Source organism: Phodopus roborovskii, unplaced genomic scaffold (assembly GCF_943737965.1).
Source record: "Phodopus roborovskii unplaced genomic scaffold, PHOROB, whole genome shotgun sequence".
Classification (NCBI taxonomy): Eukaryota; Metazoa; Chordata; class Mammalia; order Rodentia; family Cricetidae; genus Phodopus; species Phodopus roborovskii.
The window spans coordinates 5599721-5625810 of NW_026126434.1; the positions used below are offsets into that span (position 1 = coordinate 5599721).

Below are 26090 nucleotides of genomic sequence, written 5' to 3' on the forward strand. Positions count from 1 at the left end.
TTCCCAGTAGCTCAGGAAATGTAGCTAGTGACTAATAAAGAATAGCAGCAGTGGCCATTCTTCATTGATATTATTTCTGTGGTCATCCTATTCATGGTCCTTAGGATTAGATGTCTCTTAACATGCATTTGACCTAACAAGAGCATCATCCCATGCTTATACTTTATTCCCTTTGGAAAAACCCTGAGAATTTCCTACTAATTACCTACTAATGCTCATGCAGGATCAACTCACTGCTAAAATGGCTTCCATGGGGAATCTTAGCTCAAAGGAGAAGTAGACCACTTTTTCTGGTCCCCCTTACTCCAGAGGATGGATATACTCCAATAATCAGCTCCCATAGCTTCACAACCTGCTAATTTATTCTGATTATTTACATCCAAGCAAGAGATAGCCATAGCAAGACAGGCTTCTCCCTGTCCTTTCCCCAAAGGGGGTTGAAGAGGGCAGAGCCCCATGAAGGGGGGGTTAGGTTAGGTGGCAGGAAAGGCAGCTGCTTGAAATTGATTGCTCTTGTAGTTTAGTTAATACCATGTAGCTCTCTCAGCTCTGCCCTGGTGGCGACCTTTAGATAATAAAGGGAATTCTGGGAGAGTTCTGACAGGCTCATGACATATGGAACAGGTCTGCAAGGTCAGGCAGTGTATCTCCCTGCTCCTGGCCCCAGGGTAATGAATCTTGTTTTAGCTTTGCAAAGCTTGCCCAGCCAGGACCCTAGAAAGAAACAGAACCCCCACCTCCCAATCCCACACCAGCCCCTCAGATGAATGCACATCTTGGGACCCTTCATAAGTCAGAGAGACAATTCCAAACTTTTATAGTCTGTGTGAGGAAAGGACAAACAGAGGATGTTTTGCTAAGGCCCCAGGAGAGCTGGTGTGGTTTCCAGGGCTCAGCCAGAACCCTCGGAGAGACCGGGGAAAGAAAATATCAGAAAACCCTCTCTGGTGTGAAGGCCAGTGGTCCTGGGACAGGATCCACAGTGAGAAGGAACCGGATTGGAAATGAACAGCAGTCATCCCTGGGAGTCACCTTGCCCTGTCATGTTCCGAGGGCTAGCCCAGTCTAGGTAGGAGTGGAGGATGGGAACAGGAGGGACTCAAAGAGGAAAGCCTACTCCAGCAAAAGAGCACAGATTAGCAAATCCTGGGGTGCATCCCAAACTCTGCTGAAAACAGTGAGGCCTTTGAGCACTGCTTAGGGCAGGTGGGATGCAGGGCATAGCTTGCTGCCCTCAGATCTCCTGAACACCTGTTCATCAGCACTGTGTGTCTCTGCATTTCCTGCCCCAATGGTAAACCTCTCCCCCCTCACACACACACCTTAAAAAAATAAAGAAAACTCATAAGCCAAGAAGTTCAAATCCATGACTCTTCCCTGCTATTGGTTGGCTCTATCTGTTGTAGCAAAGATTTTCCAGGAATCAATGACATGTTTTGAGGCTTTCTGAAGGCTAGGAGAATCCAGATTTCAGAGATGTTGCTCTCAGTGACTGTGGGAGAAGACACTGTTACAGGCCTCTATCCTCAATGAGGAGACAATGTCCTCTCCTTACATATCTCTGAGTTACCTTTTAATGTATGCCTCTTTCTCTGTGTCTACATTCCCCTTGTAATTTTAAAAAGCAACTCTCAAGAAAAAGACACCATGCAACAGAGCTCACATTTTTTTTGTTCTTAGGGGAAAGGAAATGGGAAAATTGCATAGAGGATGGGGGAGACCAGCCTCTAGAGACAGAAGCATCAGGAGAGACAGACAGATGGACAGACAGACACAGCGACAGAGAGACAGGCAGAGAAACAGAGAGAGAGAAAGACTGAGACAGAGAGTGACAGAGAGACAGTAGAGCACTTCCAAATGGGAATGCAGTGAATGTGCACAGGTGGTGCTCTTAGAGGCTGCAGCTGAGGACCTATCCTGTCAGAACCCCAAGGATAGGACTGTACAGATGCCTGAATACCTCTCCCCCTTTTATAATTTTTTTATTTTATTTTATGTGCATTGATGTTTTGCCTACATGTATGTCTGTGTGAGGGTGTTGGTTCCCCTAGAACTGGAGTTGCAGGCAATTGTGAAATGCCATGTGGGTGCCAGTAATTGAACCCTGGAAGATCAGACAGTACTCTTAACTGCTGAGTCATCTCTCTACATGCCCTTTTAATGGACATACTGGTTGTATTGATTGGAGCCCATCTTCATATCCTTCGATTGACCTAGATATTGAAGTAGAGATCCTTTATTCAAATTCATTTAGAAGTCTTTGATAAATTCTTAAGTTTTTTGAGGACATGGGAGTATTGGCTAAAAAGACACAATTGGGCCTTAACCTTCTGGCTTGAACCGAGTCCTCATGATTCAGCCTCTTTCTAGTGTCAGAGAAGCACAGCTTGATGGAATCCAGGGGACTTTGAAAGACCAGAACATAGGACACCATGCTGGACAGGCAGCTCATTGTTGCTCCCTGCCTCACCTCTGGCTTTTTGACTGACTAGATCTAGTTTAACCTCACTTCTATCTTTTAAAATAAAGCTGAGGGTGAGGGTCCATTTTCTTTTAGAGAAAGGGAAAGGCTGAGTAGTTACCACTATCCCAAACTGTCTAGAAATATGCGAGAGAGGCTACAGTATGACACAGACTACCTTCTTAGGGGATATGAAGAAATCAGAGCCCTGATTTTCTCCTCCCTTCCCCTCCCTTCTCCTCTCCTCCCCTTCTCCCCTACTCTCCTTCCTTCCCTTCCCCTTCTCCCTTCTTCTCCCCTCCATCCCCCACCCTTCCTCTCCCCTCCCATCCCTATCCATCCCCTCCCCTGTCCTCTCCTCCCTGTTCTGGGCCAGGGTTAGCCACTTAGCTTCGAATAACACTGGAGTCTCTGAGGAAAATGACATTCCAGTAATGAAGCACATGCAGCTGGTACAGCAATGACATCTAAATTGTTCCTTTGGTCCTGTTATTTTCTATAGGAAATTCTCCCTCTTCCCTCTTCCCTCCCCCTTTGCCTTTAAATCTTGTGCATAAAATACGCTAATAACAATCTTGGTGTCTCTATGTGAGTGACAGCTGAAATAAGAAAAAGACTAATCATACCTCCTGCAGTCCTGTCACTAGGAGATTCATAGCGCCTTCTCCCCACCCCATCACATTCCCTACCCCCTCCCCCATTCTCTCTTTCTCCATAGTCTCTTCTCAATAAGAATCATGGCCATTTGAATAATAATATTATAGGCTCCATCAGGGTGACAGTAGGGGAAAAAATCTGCTCAAACCCATGATTATTCCTTCAATCTAATAATTATTTAAATACTAGATAACTTCTTTCAGTCTAATTGTGGCCTTTCAGCCATCAGTTTCCCCAGGGCCTTTGCAGTCACCCTCTTTCTCACCTTGTGCTGCATGCCTGAACCAGCTCTGAGGTTGATGCTGGAATGTGAGCTCGGACCACTATGAGGGAGGCCATCCTTCCTGCTATCCTTCCATTGCACTAACCTCATTGAGCCAAGGGAAGATTAGGTAGGAATGCATATCAAAAATCTCTGAAGCCAGATGAGGCCACCTGATATCACAGGACAAACCCAGATACTGCTTCTGGGTATCCCTTGCCAGCTCTCTGAATACTGATCCACTTCAAAAAAAAACCTCCATAATCTCTTCTGCAGTCTACCCTATCAATGGCCAATCTCCCTTAATATCCTACCTCAGCCAGGTGTGGTGGCACACTTCTTTGATCCCAGAGACAGGTAGATCTCTGTGAGTTCAAGGCCAGCCTGATCTTGTTTATTTGTGAGTTCCATATAGAAAGTCCCTGTCTCAGAACAAACAAAACAAAAAAACCTTCAACACCTGCTGTAGCCCTAACTCTGTTGGAAGAAGGAATGTTCTGAGTAAATATGATCCAGTTATGGAATCATCTATGACCTAAAGAAGTGGGACACTAAGGACTTCAGCTCTCCTAAGACAGAAACTAGATGCCATTCCTGGATGTGACTTTTGCCACATGTGACTATGCTAGAAGGTCACAGGGAGCTATTGGACAGGGACCATTCTAATCCTATCTTTAGGACTCTCTCCCCCTACATCCTAGGCTTCTCGGGATCTTTTCCCAGCACCAGCTCTTGATCCAAGTCTATCACTACATTCCCTTCTGCCATGTACTAGATCCAATATCTTCTGTCCCCTAGACAGCACAGCTTCCAGATAGAATATAACAAACACCCAGGACCCACTTCCTACATTGAGGGAAGAAATACTAACTTTATGTTGCAAGGTAGTCTGTTCCTGTATGATTTGGTTTCATTCTGGACAAGTAAATTCCATTCTGGAGGGTTTGGCTACCCCCCATTTGAAAACAGAGATGTCAAGTTAGAGTAAACTTAAAATGTCCTTTAATGCCCACCCTGAAGCAAAGCTCTCCTATTCCATCTGACTAGAAAAGAGCCCTAGAGAGAAGACAAGTTATCCTCTGCCCATGGAAAAAGGAGGATGAAGAAGTCCCTGGGATGCCAGATGTGTCCTGCCCCCTCTCTCCCCTCTGATCCTCTGGGTCCTGCTGTGTGCACCACCCAGAAAGAAGAGACTTGATCAACACAGGCATCACTACTGCTGTGGTGACAGAAAACACTGCAATGGTTCTGGAAGTGACAATAATGACAGTGAGGCAGAGGATGGACTCTATTGGCACCCTAATGGTGCTGGTGATTACCATGGTGATGGTGATGGGTAGGGAGAAGATGGCGGAGCTTTACCAGCACTATGACAGCCCTAGGGATGACATAACAATAACCATGATGGTAGTAGGATACAGAAGGCTGAGTTCTTTTATTACCATGTGGTACTGGAGGTAACAGTAATAACAGTAACAACACTGTTGAAAACCACAGCAACAGTTAAGCTTTATCCATACTGAAATGGTGCTGGAGGTGACTAAAGCTAACCATGACTGTGATAGCAAAGGTATGCAGATAATGGACCTCTATCAGTACTGTAATGGTACTGGAGGTGACAACGATGATGACAGTGATGGAGAAAGTGGGAACAATTAAGTCCTACCAGTACTATAGTAATGCTAGAGGCTACAACAGTGATGGAGAGAGTTGAGATGTTGGTGCCACCCATGGGTACTGTGGCATGATGCATATCAAACCTCTCCATGATGCATGCAATTTTAACTCCTACTGTCACCAGCTCCTCTGAGGTAAGGGAAGTTAGTTACAACATGGGGGCATATGCACCTATACCTCATGGGAAGGGCAACAATGGGGCAAGGAGGGGATCCTACATTGTGCTGAGCTGGAAATGCCTCACTTTCACTTCCTTCCTGGATTGCCACTGACATTTACACCAGCTGGTCAGGTATGTATCAGATGCCTTAGGTTGCTGTCACCAGCACCTGCTGCCTAGATCCTAATCAGGAAGATGGTGTCATCAGACCTGCAAATAAAATATTTAGTGGCACTTGCTATCCTCAGAAGCAACTGTGAATTATACTTGGTATCAAAATCCCATGGGGAAGATGTTGGGAAGGTGCTGTGGGTGACTCAGAAGTCTAGGACAGTGTATCCCTAATTGACAACTGGGAGAAGAAAACTGGTAGAACAGAAGAATCCCAGAATATGACAACCAAAAGAGAGAGTATGGGATGGAAATAGAGGCATTTTGTTGAAAGAAAACTCTTGTTTGGCACAAACAGAGAATCAGGGTTCAGAGAAAGTACTAACTGTATAGTGTCAAAGGCTTCAGGCTAACAGGATAGAATATCTGTTCTGAGACTGATCATATGATAGAGGAAAACAAGGAGCTGGAAATTTGTAGTAAAGGTTATGATCTCCTGAGCGCATGGCATGGTTGATACTATGCTGAGGGCTTGTAACCATGATGTCAACTTGCATGGCAGGTCCCCATCCATCTTAACATATGAATCTGTGGTCCTCAAGATAGCAAACCTCTCCATCCCTTACCACTGGAGACAGTATCTCCTCTGGACCCCAGTGTCCAATAGCAGCTGCTGGGGTAGATAGCCCCTGGGAGGGCCTGGCAATGAATTTCCTGACTAGTCACCAGGATCATGCAAAAAAAAAAAAACAAACAAAAACAAAAACAAATAGACCCCAAACTCTAGGAACTGAAGGAGAAGGGCCCTGAGGCATCATTTCATCTAGGAGGAGGAATCTTACAGGCTGCTCTGCTCAGGAAACAGACTCAGAAAAATGCTAGACCACTATACCTACTACACAATTTTTGAGTGACAGACATTGGGACAGTACTCCTGAATTCTCTGCACTTCTTTCTGCTCTGTGACCACAGGCCTTATAATCACCAGCCCAGTTTTTCCACTCAGACTCCAGCTTTCAGCAGTCTCCCCAATGTCTTCAGAGAGGCTGTGTTGAGACGTTGAGACTTAGTATGCTATAGTATGACAGAGAAAATGAGCCTGGGTCTGTTCTTTTTCCCTGTGACAAAACTTCCAAATGAGCTCTGCCACAGGGCCAGGGGCATCAAAGCTCCCCACATAATTTTCATCCATGGGAAAGAAAAATGTAAGCAAGAAGAGAAGTCAGGAATTCCAGTGCCATTTCCTATCGGAGCCCTTTATGATAATGTAACAGGTACCAGTGGTGTGACTAAGAACTTCCTCTGTAGTACCACACTGACTTTCATGACAGCCAGAGAGCTAGGTACTGCTATTATCTCATTCCAACAAAGATGGAAATGAGACTTGATCAGTCTAATGTCCCAGATTCATTTCAAAAGCCACTTACTACAGAACTATGTCATGGAGGAGGGAAGTGAAATGGCTGACTGTGTCTTCAAATGCTGGTCTCTGCTCTCCGGACTACTATCTGTGCATGAGTCAGGCACGTGTGTGGGAAGGCAGGAGCATGCCATGAATAAATTCAGTGCCACTGTGCTTCAGAGAGCACTTCTATCCTGCAAGTACCTACACCGGGCATGGTGACAGGCAGCCTCATCTTCTAAGCTTGTCTTGAATGGAGAACCTGCTCTCATGTTGCATCCTCCATCTAAAGCTACTTGAGGTGTAGGGGAGTCCACCTGTAGCACCTTCTTCTAGAGAAGAGCATGCAATGTGGTCTTCTGCAATTCCTCATTTAGCTGGAGAGATTGAGGATTCTGTTATTTCCTTTCTGTGGCTCCTCTTGAGGAATTCATGTCCTACTACCGGTCTCAGGACATAGCTAAAAATAGCCTGCTTTTCAAGCTGAAATCTGGGTGAGTGGGGAGTCTTTGCTTGTGAGGCTGGAAGGGTTGTGTTAGAGTAGCTAAGGTCAGCCCCAGCCTTGTACTTCCCTTCCTCTTTCCAAGGAAGCCTGTGACCTCATGAATCACCTCCAAAACACCCATCAGGGTCCCCCTGGAGAAACACAATCAGGTTGGACCACCCTGGAATTGTGGTGGCTGCAAACCTATGCTACCGAGTGGAGGAATGGGAAGGAGAATCTCTAAATATGCAAGGAAAAACTGGGTAGGGTGGTGTCAGACTAGTTATAATCCAGTCCAGCCAGACTGGGGAGTTGAGGGGACAGGCCTTTGCTAAGCTACCTGGGAGCTACTTCTCTTCCTAGCTGGAACGTTTCCTTTCCCATCCTCAGTGCACCCAGAGTTCTGTCAGTACTTGTCAACAAGATTGCCCAGGCACTCTATTCAACTTGAGAAAGGCTCTCTTAGCTAGATGGATGCTCTTTTGGTGCAGCTTTCAAGTAACCACTATTCATCCTAAAAGTCAGGGAAAGCACTATAGAGGGATGGCTGGGCTTCCTGACCTCTGTCTCTTTGCCTGAGATCTCCCCTTGCTGGTCTAAGTCGGTGTCCTCAGGGGTCCTTTCTGCTTATTGGACAGCTTCATGGAATGCAAACAGGATCAAAGCATTCAAGAGTGGAGGCAGAACTTGAAGCACTGTGATCACGGCCCAGGGCTAAACTTCCAGATGATTGAACAGCCAGAATTCCCCAGCAGTGAGCAGATAAAACTGACCCTCCAACTGTTCTTCCTCTACTGCAGCCCTGCTGCCCACGTATTCCTGACCATGTCAGGGGCCTTTTCAGGCTCTGGGATGGCAGGTTTAGGGAATCCATTTTTTTCAAGTGATGTACTTTCCATAAATCCCCTTCCCTCAGGGACAGTGAGGGGCACTGTTAGAGATGAGGCACACTTCTCCTTCCCTGTGGATGTCAGTGCATGGGAAAGTATAGGATTCCAGAAGTGTGAGGTAAAGGGGGTCTGAGATAAGGAGAAATGTTATTAACATATCATACTGGAGTAGAGTGTCCTTAAGTGAGTATGTAGGGAAGACATTTTGGTCCTGACAACTGGTATTGACTGGCTGAGTGAAGCCCAGTCTTTTAACCTCTTTGAGAGGTTACTTTGAGAAGATACTTTGTACAATGTAAATAAAGCATACAAACAATAGCATGCTATACAGCATAATGGCTAAAGACCAATGATAATGGGTTTCCCTTAGCATATCTCAGAGGGGAAACTATGTTAAAAAATAGAAAACCTTAAATGTAGCAAAAGAGATTCATAGGGTCAGCTGGAATCCAGGTCAAGCAATACATAGAACTTAACTTTCAGTCTGAACCCTTGCCTTGTATTTTTCAGAAACATGTGAGATCTGATCCAGAGAAGTAGAGTAGCATACAGAGGAACTATCCCCCAAGACTTGTCCCTCTCGGGATGGAGCAAAGGAGGTCCCAGGTGTGGGCCATGCAGGCTGACAACTTGTCTGTGGTACTTCTCTCAGTGGCCTGGCTGTTGCTAGCTCGTGGGACCACAGGTATGCCTCAATTCAGCACCTTCCACTCTGAGAACCGTGACTGGACTTTCAACCATTTGACTGTACATAGAAGAACAGGGGCCGTGTATGTGGGGGCCATCAACCGTGTCTACAAGTTGACAGGCAACCTCACAATCCAAGTGGCTCACAAGACAGGACCAGAAGAGGACAACAAGGCCTGCTACCCACCCCTTATTGTACAGCCCTGCAGTGAGGTGCTCACACTCACCAACAATGTCAACAAACTCCTTATCATCGACTACTCTGAGAATCGCCTGCTTGCCTGTGGCAGCCTCTACCAGGGAGTTTGCAAGCTCCTGCGGCTGGATGACCTCTTCATCCTGGTGGAACCATCGCACAAGAAGGAACACTACTTGTCCAGTGTCAATAAGACAGGTACCATGTATGGTGTGATTGTGCGCTCTGAGGGGGAAGATGGCAAGCTTTTTATCGGCACTGCTGTGGATGGCAAGCAGGATTACTTTCCTACCTTGTCCAGCCGCAAGCTACCCCGTGACCCTGAGTCTTCAGCCATGCTGGACTATGAGCTCCACAGTGATTTTGTTTCCTCTCTCATCAAGATACCGTCTGACACCCTGGCCCTGGTCTCCCACTTTGACATTTTCTACATCTATGGCTTTGCCAGTGGGGGTTTTGTCTACTTTCTCACTGTTCAGCCAGAGACCCCCGAGGGTGTGGCCATCAACTCGGCTGGAGACCTCTTCTATACCTCAAGAATTGTGCGTCTCTGCAAGGATGACCCCAAGTTCCACTCCTATGTGTCCCTGCCCTTTGGTTGCACACGTGCTGGGGTAGAATACCGCCTCCTGCAGGCAGCTTACCTTGCAAAGCCTGGGGAAGCTCTAGCTCAGGCCTTCAACATCAGCAGCAATGAAGATGTGCTATTTGCCATCTTCTCCAAGGGGCAAAAGCAGTACCACCACCCACCTGATGACTCTGCCCTCTGTGCCTTCCCCATCCGGGCCATCAACTTGCAGATCAAGGAGCGGTTACAATCCTGCTACCATGGAGAGGGCAACTTGGAGCTCAACTGGCTTCTAGGAAAGGATGTGCAGTGTACCAAGGCGGTAAGGAGCCTCCATGTGCTTTGTTCTTGATTCCTTTGTACCCCTGTACCCTTAGCTTCTGGGTCAGTAAGAGCCTGGGATAAGAATGGGTTTTAGGCAACCAGGTGACAACTACTAATTGTAGAGTCTTGCCTACATTAGATTCTTGAGATGTGTTTTACTGACTCATTAAATCAATACTAATGCATGCCTTTGTATGCTTACCAGGCACCAGACACTGGTTTTGATACCTCCTAAGTCACATGAATAAGCCACATGCTCTCAGAGAGCTTACCTACTAGTAAGGCAAGACAAGTAAACAAATAAAACAGCCTAGGCTGATGTGGCGGTGCACACTTGTAATTTCAGCACTTGGAAGAGTTGACTGTAGGAGGATTAGGTGTTCAAAATCATCCTTGGCTACATAGTGAGTTCAATGCTATCCTGGCTACATGAGACTCTCAAATAAATAAAATGATACTGCCTGCCAAATGGTAAATTTTCTATAGAGGAAATAAAATGGAGCAGAGAGCAGTACTAACGAATATCTACCATTGAGAGAGTAGTGGCTAAGAGAGAGAAAAGGGCATTCCAGAGAAAGGTAGCAACTGCAAAGAACTTGGGGCATGCCTAAGTATAATAAGAACTTTAAGGAATCACAGCTTGATTCAAGCATATGAGAGAGGGCACCACAGCATACTTGTTAGAATTCAAGCTTTAAGTCTAATCAATTATATTAAAAATCAGTTCTTCCACCTATCCCATGTGTCCTTGAGCACGTTATGTGTCTTATCTGAGCTATACATTTTTATCTTTAAAATAGAAATAATAGTGTCATCTTTTTTATTATAAGGATCATGTTATATGAGGATCAATAATTTTTTTATGAAAATAAAACGTTTGGCACACAATAATTACTCAGTAAATGAGCAGCTAGGATTACTGCTGCTAATCATAGTAATGAAGAACTAGTTATTTACCATTCATTTACTTTCATAAAATGAGAAATAGATAATCTCCAGGATTTTTTCCCTATAGCACTAAAGTTTTACAAACAAAAACCCTCTTCAAACAAGAGAAGTAGAGAGGAGATGTAAGGGTTAACTCCTTGCAGCATCCACCCTGGTTCCCATGGCCTTGTTAAGAGGAAACTGCTGATTCCTGCTTGCCCTTCAGCCAAAATTAAAAGGAAGAGAATACTGTGCTCCAGTGGTGCTACAGAGAGACAAGTCCTGACTAGTAACCCTGGTTATTTAGAAACCCTGGTGATTTAGAAGGACAAGTGCCTTATAGCAGGGGTTCTCAACCTTCCTAGTCCTCCAAACATAAACTTATTTTGTTGCTACCACATGACTGTAATTTTGCTACTGTTATGAATCATAATATCTGATATGTAACCCAGGGGTCTTGACCTATAGGTTGAGAATTATTGTCTTATAGACAAAAACTCCTCTTCATGTCATTCCCTGGGACAATACCATTTAAAGCACCAAAAGAATTGGGTATGCAAAATGGTGGTCTCCTTGGGTTCGTATAATCCAAAGAATCTCAGAATTAGGGACTAGAGATGCATTTAGTGACATTTAAGAATTTTAAAGATCAAAGAGAAGCTGTGGCCCTGAGCTGGACTTTAGCATAGTCTGTGGAACAACATATATCTCTTGGGCCAAAGATTTGAACATTGCTCTCACAAAAAAGCATGAAGAAGGAATCCATCAGTTACACATGAAGGGCAGTTTTGAGCAGTTTATTACCTTACCCAATCTTCACAGGCAAAGCACTAATTATACCTTTTTGCAGATATAAAGACAGAGGCTTAGAGAGTGCAAATAAAATGCTTAAATTCATTTAACTGTGAACGAGAAAGCAGGGTCTGAATTCAGGGCAGACTATGGGCTTCTGATGCAGGCTCTGTGGGGCCACAGTCACTTGCTGTCCATGCAAGTGGAAAGGGACATCAGACACTGGGAATACCTGACAAGATACTGAGGAAGAAACTGCCATGCACCCCCAGGCTCAGAACATATCAATTTCTGCAGTTCTGCAGACTCCAGCATAGGAAGAATCTAAAGAAACCCACAGTTGCCAGGAGGGCTTTTCACTTCTGGTCACCACACCCCAGAAACTGGCTTAGATCACAACTCTACCTCTACCAGCTCCTGGACAAAGTGGCAGAAAATAACTGAAACCATGAAAACAAACTATAAAGAATTTTGACAATGACCTGACTCTACTCTTTTATAGATAAAAAACTAAGGCCCAGAGAGAGCATGTAACAACAAGGGCTGATACAGTAAGGACAGGGCTAAAATCTAGATTACCTAACTTATAAGCCACTGATTATAGAACAAGGATGAGAAAGAGAGGCAGAGGCTAGTAACATACTGGAAAAGAGTAAGCACTTGACTCCATACAACAGAGGAAGAGGGAGAACCCTGGCCTACAGAATTTAGCAATTCCTGTGATATAAACACTGTCAGGCAGGCTTGCTTCAAGCAGGAGTGACATCATTGCATGCAGAGGTATACATAGGCATCTCTCATGAGCTAGCACTCATGAGAGCTATAGTGGGGACTCTCTGTCATCCAGAGTTCAAGGCCATTCTTACTCTAAAATGTGGTGTTCTTTTTTATGGAATGTTAATGTATTTTTTAGCACCATCATTCCTGCCAGGAGTAGGAGTGTCAGCTGTCCACAAGTACCAAAATCCCAGAGACATGACCTAGTTCCCCTCAGAACTGAGGAGGGAACACAAGCTTGAAAAAAAAAATAATGTGCTCTAACTTATTAACCAGTTATTCTGAGGAAATGAAGCATCAGTTTGCTCTTCACTGATGAGGGTGGAAAAGCAAGGTTAAGGGAAGCTACTGTGCTGTTCACTGCTATGTCTTGAGAAGCCTTTTCCAGACCAGATGGGAACAGCTCCACTGGCACTCAAGCGTTTTGTTTTTTGTTTTGTTTTGTTTTTCCAGAATCTATAGCCTTTACTGCAAGATTTCATGCTGGGCAGTTAGCTGGGGTGTTTTGCAGCACCCATCAAAATACAGCCTCATACCTGGTACTAAGCAACCCCTATCCTCAAGAGTCATGCAGTTCCCTCCCTTCTTTCCCCTCTCTACCCAGAGAAACATCTGACTGGATGTGCTGTGATCTTTTGAAACTTGAAAGCCCACTCCAGGTGGCATACCTCCTCCAACAATGCCACACCTCCTAATTCTTCCTAAACAGTTCACCAACTGGGAACCAAACATTTAAATATATGCACCTGTGGGGGGGGGGCATTCTCATTCAACAGTATCCATCCAATTCTTCCTTTGACATCCAGAAGAGGATGTTATGGCCCCCAGTGAACCTAGCCAGAACACAGGATGGGAACAAGTCTTATTCTTGGTACAGCAAGTTTTCTCTCTTGTTGAAGGGGAGCCTTTTTTCAAAGTGACACAGTTCCTGCTGGCCTACCACTAACTCCTTCAAAATGCTGATCTAAGAAGAAATCTCCTTGAACACCTATAAAGTGCAAGAGATAGTGGCACAGGTTGATAACAGTCTTTTACATACATTGTTTCATTTAATCCTCTATAATTCTTTTCAAATGTGTGTAGGGAGTTGTATATCATTCCAAATGATGAAGTGTATGTAGATTAAAATTTCAATCACAGCCTGGTGGTACAGTCCTGTAATCTCAGTTACTGGGGAGGCTAAATCAGGAAGGTTACAAGTTCAAGCTCTGCCTGAGCAATTTAGTGAAACCTTGTCTCAAAATAAAAAGTAAAAAGAGGACCGAGGAAGTAGTTTAATGACAGAGTGCTTGCCTACTAAGAAGGAGCTCCCAGATTCACCCCCCACCCAGAACTCCAAAGATAAATAAATAAATAGATCCCAAAGCAAAGAACAGTATCCAATATTGTCATGACACTTTCAACGAGTCCCCAGGATGGCAGGTAATAGTGATAGTTTAATGACTTGAAATTCCTCATGCCTCAAGGAAAAAACTCTACAGCCCAAGAAAGACTAGCTTGCTCAAAGAACAAACAGGAAAGCTTTAGCCCTGTGGAATCTTACAATGTTGCCTCTAGGTTGAATATCCTTTGAGGGAATCCTGTTTAAAATAGTTTCACAGACTGACATGGTGGAAGGGGTCATGAAAAGAACCAGAAGTTGAGTTCAGTCAGCTTTTCAACCTGAGCCTGGCTTTCTTGGCAGAAAGGTAAAAGACATGTGATTCTGGGAGAGTGGAGATGGCTAATCACTTATTATCTGGTCCCATGGGAGCAAAAATGTCATTGTAGGCCAGTTGGCAATGAGCTTTGTTTCTGACATGTTAGACCCTTGATCCTGAGCCCGATCCTCTCTGTGGCCTGGCATGCTCAGACTGACAGCAATGGGTGAGTAGTTTGAAATGACCCTTCCATTCTTTCACTGTGATTCACTCCAGTTCTCTCTTGTCCTTCTAGCCAGTTCCCATTGACGATAACTTCTGTGGCCTGGACATCAATCAACCTCTGGGAGGCTCCACTCCTGTGGAGGGACTGACCCTGTACACCACCAGCAGGGACCGCCTAACCTCTGTGGCCTCCTATGTTTACAATGGCTACAGTGTGGTTTTTGTGGGGACTAAGAGTGGCAAGCTAAAGAAGGTAAGAATCAGCAGCCTGACTATTCTGACACATTGAGTTCTCAGTTGAAGGACTCTTCTAGAACGTAGTGGTCAGTAGAGATTTAACTATAGGGAAATCCTTGTTCTTTTAAGGGAAGGGAATGGAATGGGAAGGAAGATAGAGGTCAGTTTTGTGGTTTTACCTTAAATTGTTTCCTACACCCATCAGTCAGTGAGCATTTAAGATATACAAATGTATTTCAATGTTGTTAAATACTGAGGTCCTTTGCCTAAAGAGAAAAAACGCTCTTAATCCCCAAATCAAGTAGAACTTATTTTTGTTGTTGTTGTCCACATTTTGAATCATATGCATTGCAACCCCTATCTAGGACCCAGCAGTTGACTGTAAAATGAAAGAAGTTGGCTAGGATAGGTTTGGCGTCCTAAGACCTGTAGTGTACATGATTGGTGCCTAGGTACAAGGTACAAGGCCAATTACCCATCTTTCCAGCAATTGTAGACTGCCCTTCCCACTTTCTTACCCAAATCTCAGAGGCCAAGAGGAAGGAGATACATTTCAGGCCTCCTTGTGTACCCCTACAAGCTGGAGGGAACAGGCTGTCTGGGACTGACAACAAGGGGGGCCTCTTGTGAGGGAGGCTGAAGCCAATAGCTTGTACCTGCTTGTTGAGTGTTTAGGGTGTGGATAGGGAGCACAGTCTGGTTCATTATGTGGGATTATAACAGCTACATTCTTTCCGGTCCCAGCTAATCCTCTTCTCCCCTTTTCCCAAGCTTACTCTCCGCCACCCCTCACTAGTCCTAGCACCTGGGGATGAAGGCACAGACAAGACTTTGCTGCACCTCATCCTTTGATGTTGACATTACCAGGCTCCTTCTCCTAATCCATTTAGAGCCCTGGAGGTTGTTGTTGAGGACTGTGGAAAAGAGAGAGCTGGAAGGCAGTCTGAGGAAGAGTTCCCATATTCTTCTTGTTTTGAATTGTTGTAGATGGGGTGGCAAGAGTTATGAGAAGATAGAGAACTTGCCAGCCTTCTCTGGTCTTTTTAATTCCTTTTGACCATTTCTTGGCTCTTAGGAAATGTTCCTGCTTGTTTCTGTCTTGCACCATCACTCTGCCCCACAGGTATAGGCCTGACTTAGTTAGCTTCAGCATGTGGAAGAGAGGATGATTGTGGTCCTATCATCTGCTTGCCTAAAGCTGGGGAGGGCAGGAGAGTTGATTCCTGAGAGAAGTGTTAACCCCTGAGGTTGGGAAGTAAAATATTCTGCCAGTCACATCTTGGCTCGGATGCCTGAGGCTGTCTACCTCCTTGCCCAGTAAGGCTCACTTCATCTAGGTGGACATATGCGCCTGACACATGAGACTTGGGCAAGGGGGAGAGATGGAATACCACCTACATAGTTCTTAGCAGGATATGTGCCATTCTTAGACATCTGCCCATGAGGCTTCTACTACTAATCTGCCTGCCAAAGGAAGTACAGTTCTCTAAAATTGAACAGAGGTTATTCATGGTGCAGCAAGAGCAGCATCTGGGTTGGCACTTTATCCATCTTTCTTGCATCTCCAGTTGCTGGTCCAGACTCTGTCTCCTTTACTATCTTGGAAGTTCTATTAAAGGATGGTCTATTCACACTAATTCTCTTTAAGCCCATCACCGAAGGTTTACTCATAGGGTAAGCCTAACAAAGTAGAATCATACTTGCAAAATAGGACTGTCTTCTGAAAAGCCTTGAGATTATCTAAGCCCACTACCCTCATTATTCCACAGGGAAACTGAAGTTTAGAGAAATAGAGTGACTTATCCACACAAAGAGATATAAGGCTAGTTGTTTCTTGCCTTGACCCCCAAATTTGGCATTCTTTTTACTTTGAGAAGCAGTGGTAGAGCTGGGGGGGGGGTGGAGGCTGAGAGTGATTTTCAGGTCCAGACTTGCTACAGAATTCAATCAAGGGATAGTGTCTCTACTTACTCTGGCTGTAGACCTAAATTAATAAATCAGTATTACTAGATAAGAAGAAGGGCCAACCAGCCTTCAAGGACCATCTGCATGTGCTGACCCCTTAGTCTTCTTGCATCTTACTCAGTAAGATTGCTTGCTTCTTCCCATGTCTTTCTCTCTCTCTCTCTCTCTCTCACTCACTCACATACCATGCTTGCATTATTGCACGTGCACACAGACACACACATACACATGTTCCAATTTCCTGTTGGTCTTTCCCCAGCAGACTAGCAGGTTCAAGGGCAAAGCTGTAGACATAGCTGCCCACTTCATGTCCCAACTTGCAAGTTGTCTGTCTTCTTACCTTGAGGTTGATGTTCCTTTGGCTGCTTCTATGAACTCATGATACCCCCATTTTTTTTCCTCTGAGAAACTCACCCTTCCCTTCCACCCACACTCCTTTGAGGTACTTTATATCCATACCTGGCTCCCAATGGCCTCCCACTTACTAAGCCACTCATCCCCACCCTCTTCAGAGAGAAAGCCCATGAAGAATGTATGGAATGTCCCCAGGAAATTTGAGCATGGTCCAGGCTCCATAGCTCTTTCAACACAGGAAGGAAAATAAATAAAAAATAGCTAAGAGTCAGGCAAGGGGAGGGAATCTGGGTGCGTCAGAGCTACTCACTTCTTCCCTGACTGGCCAGGCGTCTCTTAGACGGTCCAGCTCTCATCTACAGAGGCTGGTAGGAACAGGATATCCCTGAGTGGGGAAGTGAACTCACCAAAAGTGGCATAACCACAATGTGATCTTAGGTGCTCAGACACACAGGGAACCCAAAGGCCAGGTCCTTGTCTTCTGAAGCCTCTGAAAGAACAGGGAGGATGGGATCTCAAAGCCAAGACACAGCACATGTAGGACTAAGAGCTGTGCTTTACAGGATGTGGAAAGACAGGCAAAACTTCACCACAGGGCACAACAATTCAAGAAATGGATGTGGGATCAGTCTACAAGGTCTCATAAAAGAGGAAGAATATTAGGTTATGTTTTTAAAGGTGAATTAGAGCCTCATATGGCTCTGAGCCCAAAGAGGCATGCAAGCAAAGGACTCAGTATTAGAACCCATCCAATTGTGTGGTAGTACATGCTTCAGCAAAATCAATTAGTCATCACCATGGAAGCATAAGCTTCCAGATCTTGAGCAGCATTGACTCCACTTTATGAGGAAGATACTATCATAACAGAGTGTTAAGAAACCAAGTATGGGATAAACAAGGGCAGCAAGGATGTGGAAATCAATGTCTGTTAAATAGAGTTCTACAAGGCTAAAATCCCAAGGGGAAAAGAGCAAATAAAGTAAATAAAGTCAGTTCTTGGATAATGCATAGTACTGAGCACCTTTTATGTTCTAGGAGCTATGTTAAGTCTTTTGCATCTGCTAGCTCATTGAACTCTGATGCTGTTATCAACTTCACTTTGCAGATGGGACATAAAGGCAAAGTAATGTAAAGAAATTTGTCCAGTTCATGGCTGAGCCCAGACTTGATTCTCACTTGTTGGCATGCTTAGCCATCAACCAACCTGTAGAAGATGAGTTAGGCTTAGTCATTGTGGCCCCAGAGGGTAATATGTAGGAGTTGCTGCTGCAGAACCAGATTCTCCCATACATAGGGAAGAACTTGTTATAACCAAATTGTTTTACTTTAGGGAATGAATACCTGGTCGGTAGATGCATTCAGTAAGGGGTACTGTAGAAGGACTAACTCTAATTTAACCATAATTTTAGCCCTGTGTCCAACTACAGAATCTTTCCTGTGATGTCATTGCTATGGGAGACTCTGATTCCTTCAATGGAACAAGTATATGGTGGCTTGAATGAGAATGGCCTCTATAGGTTTATACAGTTGAATGCTTGGTCCCTAGTTTGTAGACTGTTTAGGAAGAACTAGGAGGTGTGACCTTGTTGGAAGTGTATCACTTGGGGGGGGGGACTTTAAGATTTTGTAAAGCCCATGCCAGGCCCAGCCAGTCTCTCTCTCTCTCTCTCTCTCTCTCTCTCTCTCTCTCTCTCTCTCTCCCTCCCTCCCTCCCTCCTTCCTTCTTCCCTTCCTCCCTCCCTTTTCCCTCACTCCCTCTTCCCTCCCTCTCTCCCTCTCTCCTTCTTCCCTCCCTCCCTCCCTCTTCCCTCACTTCCTCCCTCTCTCCCTCCCTCCCTTCCTCCTTCCCTCCTTCTCTCTCTCTGCTCTCAGCTCCTGTTCCATTATCCCTCCTTCCTGTCTGGGACCATGATTCCTGACATGATCATGGACTAACCCTTTAAAACTGTAAGCAAGCCACAAATTAAATGCTTTCTTTTATAAGTTGCCTTGATCATGGTGTCTCCACACAGCTGTAGAACAGTAACTAAGACAATGTGTCAATGAAAGACAGACAATAGCAGAGAATGGGAACAAAGACACAAAGGTCAGGGGAACCGTGCTATGGGATTTGCAGTTCAAGCTTGGTTGAGCCTTCCCTAAGTATGGTTGAAAGTTTCTCAGGGTCAGGAAGAGGTGCTGGATATGGGCAGGGAAAAGCCAAGGTGGTGACAGTGCCTGAGGCAAGACATGGGGGATGCCTGAAGCAAGACAGAGGGGATGGGATGGGTGGATGGTGTCCTAGAGCCTGAACATTGTCCCTGTGATGACATCCTCCTGGTTGAGCATACTGTAGGAATGCAGAGAAAAGAGAACAATGTCTAAGTAGGTAAAGGGAGAATGGCAGCAGAAACCAGAAACTCATTTCAGGTATCTTTCTGATTCCAGGTAAGAGTGGAATATGCAGTCCATGAACAAGTTAATGGGGCACAGAACCAAGAATCAGGGAAGATAGGAGTGTGTAGGGGAGGGACTAGCACAAGTTTCAGGTTATGCTGTTCTGGTTCCTTCTCACCATTCCCAGTGGCTGGAATTCTGCCCACCTGCCCACCCTACTGTTTCATACACCACCACATGCCCTTATAGAAGGTAGCACTCTGCTTCAGCCTCCTGTTTTTGGAACTGAGGATGCAACCAAGGGTAAAATCTGCTGTTTCTCTGTCCCTGGCCTCTTAGAAAACTTGCCTGTTGCCTAAAACTTGTGGCATAAAACTTGTGGCATGTACTCTATCCAGTCACTTCAACCATTGAGGGCAATGCCTGCCACATATCCCAAGCATCTGATCCCACTGCCGGATAAAAATACCTCACACTAAGGACTATGTAAGCTGACCTCAAATGTACTAGATTGTACTCTGCCAAATCCTATATCAATAACTGGAATAGAATCAGATGCCAAGAGTGACTCTTATGGATGTTTGGTAGGCAGATTCATTGTCTGGCAGTGGATGAGGACTCATGAAACAGAAGAACTCCTACTGGATTACAAGGAGAGATGCTTTCTGGGTAGTATTTGGAAGAGGGAGTAGTGGTGCTCTGAGACATTAGCTGGTAAGGCAGGAGGAGACAGCACTTCTAGTGTTGCCTAGAGACCCTGGAATAGCACACACAGCCATCTGCCTCACCTGGATCAGATGGAAATGTGGCAGTAGGCAGGTGGAGAGGCCCAGGCGACCACTGTTTCTCTAACAGCCCTTTGCTTTTAATTCTTGGGACAGTTTTGCAAATTCACCAAGACTGTTCAAGCTCTAGGAAGGACCCTGGCCATTATAAAGTAAAATTTTTTTTATAATTAGCTAATAGTAGCCACTGAAATTCCCAAGATTTTTAAAGGCAAACTGTTTCTGCCTTTTCCAAGGAATACACCAAGGTAAGGTTTCTAGTCTCCAACCTACCAGAGGCCCTGACATCCCAACCCTATCTTCTTATAATCCCACAATGATTCTTTAAGCAATGCCAGAAAAAAAAAAGTGAACTTCTTGTATTAGCAGCTTAGGCTTTAAAGAGTTGATCAGGATCTCTTCCCAGGGCTCAGGGTTAGTGCACAGAGGTTTGAAAAATGTCACATCCAAATTTATACGCCCTTCTTCCTATATTGCCATACTGACATTACACAAACTTCCTCCCTAACACCCAAGTTCCTAGCCTATTACTTGGCTCCCCTTGTGGTGTGGGGTCACTGTGGCAGCTGGAAGGCCTGGTTGCATGAAAAACTGGGAAACATGACTTTCTTCCTTGCCAATCCCACTGAACAAGAACAATAGGCACTGGTTCCTCAAAGTGGAAATGATTCACTTCTCTCTCTGCATGAATCCTTGATCCTGTAAACAACCAGAAATAGGAGCTGGGGAGGCAGTTCCAGAAGCCCTACTGGTTATCTTGAGAACAGAAACATGTGACCTGTCCTCTGGCTTCCCCAGGTTTCCCAATAATGCTGGAGTGCTGGTAGGCCTGCGGATGCTATCTGACCTCCCCAGAGCCTGCATTACAGAGACAGGGGTGGGGTACTGGCTTGAGAGCTCACTGCCATATCACTGTAATGAGACTGGCTCCTTGCCCAGACTCCTGCCACCAAATGCACTGTTTGTTTTGTTGTTTTATGGACCCCTTGGGTCCAGAGGACTGGCCTTCCCAAAGCTGGGAAAAGAGGCATTTTGTTGGCACAAGGAATAAGTCATACTTACAGATGCCCTTCCCCCATATGTATATCCTGCTCAGCCATGACAGATATAGACAGAGGGTTTCAGCTCTATCCAGAGTCCCAGCAGGCCCCAGGGAAAGGGCTTTCAGTCTCCCAGAACCCTTCTGAAAATGAGAAGCTAAGGGCTTATTTATTTTTTGCATCTTTTACAAAGCTTGTATAGTTCAATCCTAGTGATTCCTTTTTGAGACATAGAGCAGAGTATTCTGCTGGCTGTTCATAGTCCAAGAGTGAGTCCTTGTAACTTGGGACTTATTACAGAATGGTTAAAAAACATGGAACTGTGCCTTGGGGCAGGAGACTGAAGGTACTGTTTCAAGCTCAAAGCATTCAGGTGATCTTTCAGCTTCTGTAGAATTTGCTACAGGCCAAGGTGCTAATGTGTAGAAGTCACATCCTCAGGAAAGTGCCCACCACATACACATGTCCTTTAGGCAGTTAGGTCTTGCCTACCTATGAACAGGGACATGGGCAAGTGTCTCTCTCAGAAGGGACTTCCAAAGACCAGCTACTACAGTCCCTTTACTGTGGGGTAGGACTAATATACATAGTGAAAATTTTGTAGTTTCATGTGACCTGTTTCTGAATACAACCTGGCAGCAACGTGATCTCTGCAGTGACCTGCCCTGTAAAGGTGATTCTTACCCTGGCTCCATGAAATCATGTTTCTGGAATAGTATTTGTTGAATATTGTGGTTTGAATGAGGATGCCCTACCCCCACCTCCTGGCCATAGATTCATATATTTGAATGCTTGTTCCTAGTTTGTGAAATCATTTGAGAAGAATTGGTACAACTGGCCCTGTTGGAGGAGGTGTGTCACAGGAGGGCTTTGAGGTTTCAAAATTCCAGGCCAGGCTCAGTCTCTCTCTCTCTCTCTCTCTCTCTCTCTCTCTCTCTCTCTCTCTCTCTCTCTCTCTCTCTCTCTCTCTCTCTCCTCCCTTGTTTATGTGTTAAGATGTAAGCTCTCAGTTTACTGCTCCAGCACTTTGCCTTCCTGCCTGTTTCCATGTTCCCTGCTGTGATGGTCTTGAACTCTAACCCTCTGGAACTGTAAGCCCCAATATAATCTTTTATATATTGCCTTGTCATGGTGATCCATCATAACAATAGATGTGTCAGAAGCTAGGTAATATAGTAGTGAACAAAACTGTCAAAAGTAAGTACTCATCCTCATGGAGCTCCATCTTACTTTGGGAAGACAGATAGAAGTAAGAGGTGAGCATGATCCCTAACTTGTGAGGATGGTAAGTGCTAATGGAAAAATCAAGTCAAGGAAATTATTCACATGAGGAAAGGAGAGCAGGACTTGGCACAGTCACAAAGTGTGGCCTTTTTCTTTTGTGTTGCAGAATAAAGTAGCAACAAACACTTTGGATATTTGACATAAGAATTAAAAAGATTTTATATGAAAATTACTTAATAGTGATTGTTACAGAAGTGAGTGAGGGCATCTTTAAGATGTCTCTCAAATCCTACTTCTTCCCTGGTTCCCTGGTGGCAGTGACACTATCAGATCAGGCTTCCTTTTAGTGACATGTTTGCAAGGTCAGATAGAAGAAGACACTTCTGCCCCCTATCCTGAATCCTGAGTCATGGGAAAAAAATATTTGGAAGACTGGCCCAGCTGAGCCAATCTAATCTAATCCTACTGGACTTTGGCATCCACTTACATTAGTCACCAGTGAGAACAAACAATATGTGCTGGCCCTCCCTAGGGTGGGGCTACAGGAAGTGAGGCTCTATGGCTGCTGCTTTGCAGAATTAACCAAACCAGCAATGTTCTCTCTTGATGCATGCACCCAAGCCAACCACAATATTGTGGTGCCACACAACTCTGCCCCAAAGGGAGTAGTTTCTTCAACCGGACCACCCTTGTCTGTCTTGCCAGACTGCTGTGGGCGTTTGGAGTGAAGGATGTAGAATATCTTATACAGAGCCTTGTGTGGAGCTTAAAGGAGCTTAGTGAATGGCAGCTGTTGCCATTGGCATTCTCACTGCTATTGTTGCTTTAGTCACCCCTGTACTGTTACTGTTTTTCTTTCAGAGGTCTGAGTTCTCTTTGTTTTCATCATCATTTTTTAGATGCTCAAGAAGAATTGGGGTTGTTCTGTGCTCTCTTGCATGTGGTATACTCTATATACTTCTTCTGGTCACATGGCTAACCAAAGGAAGATGTGGAAATTGGAGAATTACAAACATTTCAGGGTTGAGATGAGCCCCACACATATTGAAGCAATTTACATAATCCTTGGTGATCAAATGAAAAGCTCCCATCTCCTGGAATAGCTAGCTTTCTCTTTCCTTCCTGTTAGAGTTCCTTCTTGTCCAGTGAGGTGAAGGCAGAGAGGATTAACCTGGATTCTGAGCCTCCTAGTCTATCCCAATCCTGTCTCAGCCTTCAGAAAGTCATTTAGACCTCATGATGGAAAAGAAATTGAAGAACTGATGCCAACATGTCCTAACCAGTCACTGTTTCCCTGTTCTGAATTCCATTCTGAAGCTAGTGCTACCAGCTGAGTACTGACACTGTCTCTGGAAGGGGACATAGTATCAATGAATTTTGTAACAAACCAGATTGTTTCCTGCTTGAGTGATATGGTGTTTGTAAGCAGGCATCAAAGACAAGGGTAGAGACTACAGAGTTGGGACCTGTGGAGGGGCCAGGGCACTCAAGGAGAGGGCTGACATTATCAAGCAACATCAGGAGCATTCAAGTAACTAAGTGGATTTTACAGCCAGGTTCAATATAGAGATCCTGGACAGTGATGTATATATCATTCAATTTTCTGGAGAAGCTAGTCAGGCCTTGAAAGTTTGGGTCGTCTACCCAAACTCACACAATCTCTTAGTAACAAAGAAATTCTGGAGTCAAGGTTCTAGCATCTCCTCTTTGGGCCCTTCTCTAAGTGAAAAAAAAATTTTCCTTTGCATTACTTTGACTGCTATTTCTCCCTAGAAAGCAAACATATTTTGGAATAGAACACAACTTTGTTCTTGAGGATTATTCTCTCAGAGCAGAATCTACCTAGCTTTTGCCAAGCCTGACCATGTTGCCTGTCTAAGAGTGAACTGCTTGCTGTTCTGATCCTTCCTTCCACATGGTTGAAATTCTTACCAAAGCCTGTATAGCAGAAGGGCTACTCAACCACCAAATATTTGTCCTAGAGCTGAGAGGTTCTGACAAGTTACTGCAGTGGGACTCTCCATTCACACATGATAGGTCAGCAACTGCCTACTGTAAACTACGCACTTCCTATACACTAAGCCCTGAGCTGAGTGTCTTTTCAGCTATGCTTCAGCAACTGAATGTCCATTTTATATATGAACAGAGAGATTCAACAAAGGTAATGACAGAGTTTCTTCTACAAAGTAGAGAGCTTGAATTTATATCCAGATCTCTATAAATCCAGATGTGGACTTTTAACCATTGGATTTTTTTTTTTTTTTATACTTTATCGACCTTCTCTAAGAACCTATTATTCCAGCTGCAGTCTCACTATGACAAGACCTTTTTTCCCCTTTCCTGGGGAGATGCTACATGCATTTCTCACTCCAGAAAGGGATCCCATGACAGATCAAAGTATAGATACCACCAAAGTCCAACTTGATGAACCAATAAATTTTTAGGGATTTTCATAGAGCTGCAAGAAGTGGCTGGGAGTGGGGATAAACTAACATTTTGCATTGTATAATGTAAAGGTGCCCAGGAAACCAGGAACATGGCATCTGTCACCTCAGCACCTGCTGTCTTGTTTCACTCTCTTCAGGCCTCCTCCTTGGACTCACAGTGGGTGGGGTGGCAACCTTTTGTGCCACACAATCTCTAGCTGACTCCCTTTTCTGTAAGCACCACTATTTGTTCAGTGCTTTCTGAAGGGGACACAAAAGAGAGCTGCTGATAAAGCCAAAGGCTGCTGGGTAGAACAAGGGACCTGGCCTCTTACCCAAGCATCCCTCAGAGGCACAAGATTCTTCTTCAAAGACATTGTTTAAGATCTTTTATGTGCCACTCATATCCATTCAGAGATGGCTGGTTAAGGTCTCTGTGGGGGTTAAGAGGACACTGAGAAATGGAGTCATTTTGATTTAGCAAATTGGAAGAGACATTAATGCAATAGTTAACAGCAGACCACTGCTAAGGGGATGTACCCAATTTCTGTTTATGGGGCTTACACAATCCCATCAATATTGATGCCTGATGTCTTTGATTTTGACGCAAATCATTGCTATGAATTAAATTTTCAGCCCTATAATTAAGATTGCTATTAATAGGGCCCTAAGCTAAGTACCACTATGTCGTGTGTCTTTCTCATGGTTGAAAATGGCATTCTTGGAACTCTACTAATTAGGCACACCTGGGATTTGCCAGAAATGATGTGAAAATTATACATTCTATATTTGTATTAATCCTTTACTGAAATGCCAGTGAGCAAAGGTGAACCTGGAGAGGGAGTGATGCCACACAGTGCTCAGGTAGCAGCCAGGTGTCTTCTCTTGGAATCTTAGGACACTCCAGAGTAAACTGGGCTGCTCATGATCAAACTTCAGCTATCAGGAAGGTTTTGTCCTCAGTCTAACCTGACATCACCCATTTATTGTGGCCATTTGTTCCTCAGACTTGAACATGGCTGAGAGAAGAAGAATGTTTTGTCAGAACTTTGCTTATCTGGAAAATCATTAGCTATACTTTCTGACAGACCAATCTGGGATCACTTCCAAGTGGATGACTGGGACAGACTCCTCCACTTACAGCTGATTCCATCGACCCCAGCCAGGGAGCTCCACATTCACAGAGAACTTAGCAAAATCTCATATGTCAAAAAGCCCTTTAGGCCCAGTGGTTGGGTTTGAGGAGGATGCTTGAGGCCCTGTTCCAGGTAGTTTTACAACATGTTGAGTCTTTGGAGAGACTGGGCTTCTACTGAGAATGGCACAGTTCTATGCTAGAGACACTACATGCCTCACTCTCCCTCTGCCTAAGTAATCATGTAGTTGCATCTGTGTGATGACCCTGTATAGCTTACAATATTTGTGTTCCCCAATGACATGGGG

General features: G+C 44.7%; 1 protein-coding gene across 1 annotated transcript in view; it reads left to right on the forward strand.

The window, feature by feature from the left end:
• The first annotated feature begins 8633 nt into the window (after positions 1-8633).
• Plxna2 (plexin A2) overlaps positions 8634-26090 on the forward strand; it is a 168232-nt gene continuing 150775 nt past the window's right edge. The window contains exons 1-2 of the mRNA XM_051186688.1: positions 8634-9877; positions 14311-14493. Coding sequence (XP_051042645.1) covers positions 8690-9877; positions 14311-14493 — 1371 coding nt within the window. The 5' untranslated portion in view covers positions 8634-8689. The remainder of the gene's footprint in view (positions 9878-14310; positions 14494-26090) is intronic.